Source organism: Triticum dicoccoides, chromosome 5B (assembly GCF_002162155.2).
Source record: "Triticum dicoccoides isolate Atlit2015 ecotype Zavitan chromosome 5B, WEW_v2.0, whole genome shotgun sequence".
Taxonomy (NCBI): Eukaryota; Viridiplantae; Streptophyta; class Magnoliopsida; order Poales; family Poaceae; genus Triticum; species Triticum dicoccoides.
In genome coordinates, this window is record NC_041389.1 from 41,577,508 (window position 1) to 41,587,636 (window position 10,129).

Here is a 10,129-nt window from a genome sequence, read left to right on the forward strand (position 1 = left end):
ACCCCTGCACGTCGTCGGTATCGGGATGCTCTGTTGCCGTGCGGCGACGTGGGGATGCCAGTGGTTTCTTGCCGATGGCGCGGATCCTATGGCGGGCTTTAGGTTGGGTCGTTTCTGTGAATCGCGTACAGGATCAATCAATCATGCATTTCTCCGGGCGAGTAGGGTAGTTGTCGCCTGGATCTGGAACGTCTGCTATTTTGGCGCCATCAGTAGGAAGCTGTTGTTCCGTGCTTCAGAACAGGACACCTCTGCTCTGCGTGATGTTATTCCCTATAAGGCTATAAGCGGTGCATTCTCGTGGTATGTAGTGTCAATTTTGAGGCATAGGAACATTTTAGCAGTAACTGTTATCATGTTGATTGAGAAAGAATGTTGGGATGTGCTGGACTCTATACATGGTAATGCTCTGAACAGTTTTCAGTTTGAATGGAACTGAGACTGAAGTATTGCCCTGTTGCGGTCTAATAACACTTGAGCTAGCCGAGGGGAAATATATGTTAGGATTTATGAACAAGTGGGTTCACAGGTTTAAGACTTCGCATGCCATGATGCCAACATAGTTATTTACCTCGTATTGTGTGTTTCATTCAAAGCTAGTAGTAAGTATAGCCTTTTCTTCATACAAGGAATACATGAAATGCGGTAGCATGGTACTAGATCAATGCTGTATCTAATGCTGGGAAATTAGTAGCTTCAAAAATCAACTTACGTGGTAACATTATCTATCAATGAGATATGTTCAGCACCTAGAACAAGGGACACAAGTTCTACATGCTGCTTTGTGATGTCATGAAAGTAGGATCACTTGATTAGTCTGTTTGGTTTGGCGATATCTTGAACAACTTTGTACTGTATATTCAAGATGCTACCTATCTCATGCAACAACCTTTAGTTTAAATTGTTTTTGGGGAGATGAGGCACTTTGAGTCTTTGATAGGGTTATAAGCTAGCATGCTACAATCATGCTCAATTGCTCCTATATGCAGTTTGATGCTCTTGTTCAATACCTTCTCTGTGACTAGATGTACCGTCCTGGTTGATCTAGGCAGGACGCTACCAAAGTTATTTATGTATATTTGGAGCCAAGTCGATTTCAAGTTCTTTCTTTCGCCTTTCGAGATGAATGTAGCTGCTTTAATATATAATTGCTTGGCACACTTCTTTCTCAAATATTTTCAAGTATTAACGCACTCCTGATAGTTTCTAGCTATAATCATGCTTATATATGCATTTTCTGGGACTAGATTATCACTTGGTTTTGTGCAGGTGTAATACTTCTCTTCTGATTGATTATTGCCAAGATGAAGGTGCACACAAATATATTATAATTGATGTTGGGAAGACATTCCGAGAACAAGTTCTGCGGTGGTTTGTTTGCCACAAAATCCCTTGCGTTGATTCTGTGAGTTCTTGATTGTGTTCTTGTTTCCTTTAGCTTATCTGATATGGTTTACTGGATGACCAAGCTGCCAACAGATATCTGAAATAGTAAACAAAAAAACTGCCATGGTTGTGTATGCATTGACATTTGGCACCTTTAATTTATTATAATTTATTTATTACAGATTATTCTGACTCATGAGCACGCAGATGCAATCTTGGGACTTGATGATATTCGGGTTGTACAGCCATTTAGTCCTACAAATGATATTGATCCAACCCCTATTTATCTCTCCCAATATGCCATGGACAGGTACTTAGTTCTTGCTGATATTTTAGACTTTCATGTTAGTCTATTGTAAGAGAGCCTTATAAATGGTACATGCCATGTACTCTTTTAGTTCTGACATGCCATAACAAATTACTTTGTGATTTATGCTACATTAACTATTTAGCTCTGTGTACTCTTTATGCCATTTACCTTGATTTATACTATCTAGTAGGGTCTTAAGTGAGAATTTGTACTATCAAACTCACATGGTTAGTTTGAAACAGCATTTCCCAAAAGTTTCCATACTTGGTCAAAAAGAAACTAAAGGAAGGGGAGGAGGTCAGGCGGGTTGCTCAACTCGACTGGAGAATAATTGAGAGTGATCTTCAGAAACCGTTTACTGCCTCAGGCCTACAGTTTGTTCCCTTGCCGGTAAGAAGTGCATTTTTCTATCAAATTTGTGTTTTCTTGCTTTGTCCCTCTCTCTTAGTTTTGTATATCTCAGGTGATCCATGGAGAGGACTACATTTGTCTGGCTTTCCTTTTCGGAAGAAAATCTAAAGTTGCTTATATATCCGATGTTTCACGGTTTCCTCCTAGCACAGAAGATGGTATACCTTCCCCTCCTAATGTTACTCAACCAACTGCATTTTATAATCAATTTTTTGCTGTCACAGTGCATCTGCTGATTGTGTGCATTTTGGAACAAATCTTTATCTCAACACAAGACCATATTGCAGTATTCACTTATTTTTATTTTTTTTGAAATGAAATCCACTACAACCAACCTTTTTCGAGTGATCAGTCATTCTCTCTGTGTGGTGTTTGCCATAACACATAAGTCCCCTGCAGCAGAAATTATAGTGCAATCTTGATTTATGGACCTGTATACTTAAGCATGGAGTCTGTAAATTAAATATTTATCCGTAAGCTCGGCATGAATGAATTGTGAGCTCTTTCTTTGCTATTTTGTCCTTCCTCTGTTAGGGATGCATTGTTTTCTTTGATGCAATCTGTAATTTGATAGATCCATTTGTGCCCTCTGTTGGTTGTTTTCACCATCTAGAAACCTTCATTAAGGTGTTTATGTACACACGCTTTACAGCTATTTCAAAGTCTGGAGGGGGTCAGCTAGATTTGCTCATCTTGGACTGCCTATACAGGGTTAGTTTCTCAAGTTCCTCAGTTATATACACATGCCTTTTCCTTTGGGTTGTATATAATTTGGTTCTGGGCAAGAGATATGTTCTATCTTATTTCTCATTCTTGACTGCTGAGTTTGTTAACCAATTCCTTCAATTTAACTGGCTTTGCTTGTTACACATTTGACTTTTTATTTCTGTAAAACAAGGGAACTTTTATTAAATCCCATCTTACTAGGGAGGCTGAGTAGTAAAGCAAGTATATCAATGCTGCTCATGTACCACTAGCTCAAAAATACCAGTAGTCAAAACTTTGCTGCCCCAAAAACAGAATATTGAGGGGACCATACATGATAACATGTACTGTATATATCAAGGATCTAACACTGTAAACTACCATGCCTTTTTCCTGATGCTTGAATTAACAATACGCGGGAAATCTCTGTTCTCTGACTGTAATGGGTGAGACCTATTTCTTCATCGGCTACACAACTGTGTTTCAGATGTTGCAAACATGTAGTCAAATTGTTCGAAGTATGGCGCTAAATGTGCAACATGCTGATACTATTTGTATATTAAAAATTAAAATATGTTTGGTGCCCATAGGGGCGTGCACCCTCGTTACAGAAAGAGTTTGTGTTGTTCTAAATGTTTCCAAAAGCATGTATTCATAAGATGCAAATGTCAAGGCTTGGACATACCATGATGCTGCTTTTATATGATAAGTAAAAATATACCACTGCTGCTCCATGTGATTCGTAATCTTTAGTTACTGCTGGAAGCAATCCTTGTCTCAGTGATCAACTGTCAGTAATCGTAAAACCAGAGGTTGCTTAAGAGCATGTAATATGGTAAAACATCGTGCCTTTGTTTGCAAAGGGAGTATTACTTAGCCATTTGGTTGTTTCCTTCCAATGGATGACATATGCACTGGTCTTGGGCTCTGACATTCTTCTCTATGTGTGAACAGACTGGATCTCATAACGTGCATCTTTGTTGGGATCAGGTTAGTTTCCTCTTGCACAACTCAAGGAATTTGAACGTTCTCCACCTATTTTTTATTGTAAAATTTCTTGCTCTCCCTTTTTGGCTAATACTGTGCCATGCAGACACTAGATGCTATTAAGAGGATATGCCCCAAGAAGGCATTGCTCGTTGGGTTGACTCATGAGATGGACCATCACAAGGACAACCAGACATTGGAAGAATGGTCCGGAAGGTAGGCATTCCTGCAGGATTGTTTCAGCCATTACATCCACAAGCTCATACCTCAAATAAAATGCGGCATGAACCGCACAACTGTACTTGCACGCTTTCATGAATATTACAAGCAATGCTGCCTTAAAGTGGTCACTACTCATTTCACTCTGCTGTAACTGTAAGTTCCTAAAGTGCATGCATGCTCATGGACTACTCTAAATGCAGAGAGGGGATTGATGTGCAGTTAGCTCGCGATGGCTTGCGTGTCTACATTGATCTGTAAACGTGTTAAGGTATGATTCTACGTGTTTACTCAACACTTTCTTGAGACATTTATTGACACTTTGAGGAGTATAAGTCTATAGGGATCAAACATATTTTTTCTTTTTGACATCAATGGTGATCAAGCATATTGCTTGTTCATTATTGCCCGTTAGCGGGACTCGCTTCTTTTCTGCTTACTGTACCTGCATAATCGTGTTACTGTTTTTTGTTCCATTTCACCCTCATGATTTTCCTTGTAATTTTAATTCAGGACCATGGTCGAAGCAGCGACCTGTACCACCAAGTTTGCAGTTGCTGTTACAATCCAGCCCCCATTGAGAAGAAAATGGAGGAGACATTGAATGTTCGTGCATTCAAAATGATTGAATCATTTACAAACCCGATTCATCAAAATTAATAACAAGCGAAGAAATCCCTCGCAGATTCTGTTTCATTTTTTTTTGGGTAGTCCCACGTTTGAATGTTCTCATTATCTAGAGGCTTCCTACACCGGGCACATCTTAGTGCAGACGGTACAACGAACACTCTGACCATCAAAGTTTAGAACACAGGAAGATAGAAAATCATAGGAATGTATCTTGGTTTCTCGTAGGAACCAAGACCATAGGTGGAATTGTGAGACACAAAGAAAGGAAAAAACACGAGGTAAGACCTCATGTTTTGTTCCCTCTGAAATTCAATTAATCTAAGGAAGAAGACGACAAATATGGGTTTTGATGCAGTATGTTTTGTCTGGTAGTTTTTGTGTTCTGCTATGTTTTCATTGTACTTACTACTGTACCACTTTACTTGTTAATTACCCCCTCCGTTCCAAAATAGATTACTCAACTTTATAGTAACTTTAATGTAAAGTTGGGTCATCTATTTTGGAACGGAGGGAGTACGTATCAGATATAAGATGACTTTTAGGTGTCTTTTCTGAAAAAGAAAAAAAATGATGTTTTATATAATAATCATATCTTGAAAAAAATTACGTCCCCCCATCGCCTGAGCTAGCCGGTTGTTTTTTACTGCGGATGGGAAGTCATCAAGGACATGGTAGTGTCAGACCATCATCGTGGAGAAGAAACCTCCAAGTCATCGCCACTGGAAGATCCATAAATCCTTAATTTCCTCCTTAATTTCCTTCGAACAAAGAACGGTGTCCTCTGGGTTGTATGGAAAAAATAGAAATGAGAAAACTTTTGAGGACCATGGGGAATAAATGAAAGGAGATAGACATAAAACTTTTATGGCATATGCTTTCAGTTTCATTTCGGAATTGTGTGAAACAGACATGCAAACTCATGAACAAGTAGTTACAGAACCTAGACCACATTAATCAACAATTAAGAAAGCTCGGCAAAGTTATTTTACCTCTGGTTAAAACCCAAATAGATAACTTAGGAATGCAGATAAATTGCATGCATGTACATGATCAATATTCAGGGAAGAGGCAAGTTAACACCCAGGTGAGACCTTATCTGCAACTTTTTTTCATAATTTCAAAGCTTGTACCGAACCGAAAAGTAATAAGTAATTATTGGGCGCCCCAATCTTTTCATGGAATCACAAACCTATCTTTTCATAGAATCACAAAGTTGTGTCGTGCACAAGGGATGACGGGTTGTATCTACAACAACATGGAGACTTACAGACAACTACTCCTATATGTGTGGATTAAGTTCCAGTCTAACTGAATCTATCCACTATCAACGCGTGAACATCAAACCAGGACATGGTACTGGCAGAAGAGAGTGATGGTGGTTTTGCTGATGCTAACATTCCGTCGAACACCTCCTGTGCGGCAAGAGGAGGTCGGCATCCTACAAATTGGTCAGCGAGCTTGGGAGGCTAGGTGCTTATCGCAATCAAGAATCAACAACATATATCTCATTTCTCAGCTTTTCGTCGACATGCGCTAGGCCAGGCAGCAATGGACGCTAGGAGTGCCATTGTGCCATGTCGCTTCCCGCTCTCTCTAGGCCATGCTGCCACCAGCACCGCCGCTGCGTCGACCACCAGGAGGTCCACGTACGTCATCCATCTCTGCCATAGCTTGGTTCGCGTGCCCGGCCGGGAAGGATCATCGACGGAATATATATTATTGACATTATTAGATTCATCTCAGAATATATTTACATAACAACACCAACATCATTAGATTCATCTCGGAATATATTTTCATATTATATTTATTAGATATTATAGATGCTAATAATTTTTAATATAAATTTGGTCAAACTTAGCTAAGTTTGACTTTCGGCAAATCCAATGTGCAAAGTAAAAAGGACCGGAGGGAGTATTATAAGAGCTGCCAACTCGATGTATGGACATGTTAAGGGCTCCTTTGATTCGAAGGAATTTTATAGGATTTCTGGAGGATTGAAACTCTTAGGATTTTTTCTATGTTGTTCCTTTGATTCATAGGATTGGATCCCAGAGGAATTTTTCCTATGAAATTTTTTGTACTACATTTCATAGGATATCTAACATTCACTCCAACCTCTTTTTACAATTCCTTTGTTTTTCCTGTGGCATCAAACACTCATTGTTAATCTTATACGATTCAAGTGGGCATGCCACTCCAACCCTATACTTTTCTTATTCCTATATTTTCAAAATCCTACGAATCAAAGAGGCCCTAAATAGACTGTACTTCCGCCGGATTGGACAGCAGCTGGGTCCCACCCTATAGATTCCCCTGCACATGCATCCTTGTCCGCCCACTGCACATGGCCTTGTTGCATAATTAGCACGGTAGATTAACCTTTCAAATGCATTCATCGTCACAAAATGGACTTATAGTTTGCTAATTTATTTTTCATGCGGGTTTAGTTAATTAATGGCAACGTGTGAATCTTTGCTCGTAAAAAGTTCTGCACATGTCCTCGCTAAAGTTCCAAGCCCGCATGTAGAATGTTTGCTAGTACTCTGCCAGCTGGATTCTCATATTTCTCTTGTATCTCTTCATGGGCGAGTAGAAAATTTCTTGCGGCTGCTTATGGATACGAGATTTTTTTTTTTTTTGAGAAATATGGATACAAGAATTCAAGCAGCCAAGTTCACCCCATACTTGAGAGCATATTGTGGTCTCTCACACCGACATCTATGAATTTAATGAAATCGCAATAAAAAATCAGATACGTTCTGTGTTCAAACACACCAAAGTTCTCAAAGTTAATTTGGTCGCCATCGTTTGACACCCTTTTTCAACTTGCTTTTTTTTTTTGCTCTACAGCAGTTATGGATATGAGCCGGTATGGATTGTCGAATCTCACTGGTGTCCATGCTACACCTCGTGGCATGTAAAAACACTATGTACCACAAGCTGGATTCACCATCTTCCCGTTTTGTAGTATCTCCCACTGGCCAGTAGTTTTTATCTTCTGTTGATGATGCTTTTAAATACAAGGATGCAATCATAAAACCCAACCCACGCCCACGTGCGTTCCCTCCCGGCGCCGACGTAGGAGAGCGATCGCTCCGCATTGACGCCGACGCAGAGAAGTACCAAGCTTACTTAATTAATTTGTTACATGTTTTAAATACTCAATCGTACAAAGTTCTTCGTATTGCCATACGAAATCACAGCGCACACAAACAAATAGTGTTGCGCTCTCCGGCTCAAAATGTCAGCGCACGCAAATTAAATGCCATCCAGTTTCTATGCTATTCTTAACCAAAGTTCTGCATGGGCATGTACTCCATCCTTCTGCATGCATGCGCAAGCCTATATGGTCTACATAAGTTGGATAGATGCAGCCTTCCCCAGTTGGTGATTTCCCCACTTTCCCCAGTGCACAAAATAGGTTTAACAAAGGGAACGAACGCCGTACTCCCCGTACTGCCGAGCGACGCTCTAGTAGTAGTATTTCGCACACTACTCCACGTATACCGACGCACAAAAAATAGGCCACAAAGAAGAGGACAAAGAAAGCAGTACTGACGTCATGTTGGGAAAGCCAAAATATATGAATTTAGGACAAGGTAAAATATTAGGCCTAATTTTTTTAACCTCTACGTCATGTTTGGAGTTAATTATTTCACTGGAGTCATATGAAAAAAAAATAAGCCCTTGCTGCTTGTTTTAAATCGGTCCATATTGCAACCGGTTAATAAAAGAGAGAGAAATATATATTACTACTATGAATGAACTATCAAAACGGGCAAGTTTTAACCATGTCCCCTAGTCAAACTAGTTTTTGGTGGGATGCAGTGGTTTTGACCGTTCAACCCCTAGTCAGTCGCTTAGTTAGATGCCACGTCACAAAACTAAATGTATCCAGTTTGAAAAAAAAAGAAATCAACATTAACATGGTGACCATACGGAGAAAGCACCGGGCATGCTATAATAAATTTGTCATGGGGGGACCTATCCTAGACAATTGCCCGGTGAATTATGTAAAGTCCTTCATGTTCGTACACGAACGCGTCGGGTATGCTGGATTAAAGTTTATTAAGTGGGGGTCTATCTTTGTGCAATCGCCCGGTGCTTTCAGTAAAGTCCTTCGTGTTTCAACACGAAAGCACCGGCCATGCTATATCTATCCTTGTGCAATCGCCCAATGAATTACGTAAAGTCCTTCATGTCTGTACATGAATGCACTAGGTATGTTGGATTAAAGTTCATTAAGTGATGGTCTATCTGTGTGCAATCGCCTGGTACTTTCTAAAGTCCTTCGTGTTTGAACACAAAAGCATCGGGCATGCTATATTAAAGTTTGTCATGCGGGGATCTATCCTTGTGCAAATGCCTAGTGAATTATGTAAAGTCCTTCACGTTTGTACACGAACGCATCGGATATGCTGGATTAAAGTTCATTAATTGGGGGTCTATCTTTGTGCAAACGCCCCGTGCCTTCAGTAAAGTCCTTCGTGTTAGAACACGAAAGCACCGGGCAAGCTATATTAAAGTTTGTCATGCGGGGATCTATCCTTGTGCAAATGCCCAGTGAATTATGTAAAGTCCTTCATGTTTGTACACGAACGCACCGGGTATGCTGGATTAAAGTTCATTAATTTGGGGTCTATCTTTGTGCAAACGCTGCCTTTAGTAAAGTCCGCCATGTTAGAACACGAAAGCATCGGGCATGCTATATTAAAGTTTGTCATGCGGAGATCTATCCTTGTGGAATTGCCGAATGAATTATGTAAAGTCCTTCATGCTGGAACACAGATGGAGGCGTGCATTTCCTTGAATCACCGAGCAGGTGTTTAAATTGTATCCGCTTGTCCTAACAAAAGACACTACTCATTACCATTAAAGAGTAACTATTTTTTTCTTAAAAAACAAGCATAATTATTTTTCAGCCGCCTGTAATGTTATATATACTCAACAACATAGACTATTAAAAGTTGTTCGAACGATCTGAACAAAGTTCGGACGCACGAACGTAGCTAACAAGAAAGGGGGATTTGCTCGTTGGTTGACCTGTGGTTGTCGCTCCTGGAAGTAGAGAACACTATCGGAAAACCCCAAGAACTTTGGAAAATCCAAAGAAATTATGTGTCATGTTAAAGTTTCCCGAAAGTTCTTCTGAATTTTATGGCAAAGCTCGGACACTGTATTACCAGAGTTCTTCCCAGGATACTTATGATATGAAAATCTCACCAAGGACTTATGTTGACATCTGAGAACTTAGTTTGAGAAATTTGATCTTAAAGTTTCCCAAAAGTTCTTCTGAATTTTATGGGAAAGCTCCGACACTGATATTGTCTATAAACCTTGGGGTTGATACAAAAAAATTCCTAACGTATAAGTTTTGATGTTTGCTTGATCATATATGATACATCTCATGCGGAGTCAATATGAACACAATTTTATTAGCAGACCACGCACCAAACATCTTGCTGTTGTAGCACATAC

General features: G+C 39.8%; 1 protein-coding gene across 1 annotated transcript in view; it reads left to right on the plus strand.

Moving 5' to 3' along the window:
• The window catches only part of LOC119307244 (putative hydrolase C777.06c), a 5,687-nt gene extending 668 nt beyond the window's left edge, over window positions 1-5,019 (plus strand). The window contains exons 2-10 of the mRNA XM_037583326.1: window positions 1,266-1,405; window positions 1,569-1,696; window positions 1,939-2,086; window positions 2,160-2,265; window positions 2,760-2,818; window positions 3,767-3,802; window positions 3,906-4,015; window positions 4,222-4,289; window positions 4,532-5,019. Of these exons, the coding sequence (XP_037439223.1) occupies window positions 1,266-1,405; window positions 1,569-1,696; window positions 1,939-2,086; window positions 2,160-2,265; window positions 2,760-2,818; window positions 3,767-3,802; window positions 3,906-4,015; window positions 4,222-4,279 (785 nt within the window). The 3' untranslated portion in view covers window positions 4,280-4,289; window positions 4,532-5,019. The remainder of the gene's footprint in view (window positions 1-1,265; window positions 1,406-1,568; window positions 1,697-1,938; window positions 2,087-2,159; window positions 2,266-2,759; window positions 2,819-3,766; window positions 3,803-3,905; window positions 4,016-4,221; window positions 4,290-4,531) is intronic.
• Window positions 5,020-10,129: the final 5,110 nt, after the last annotated feature.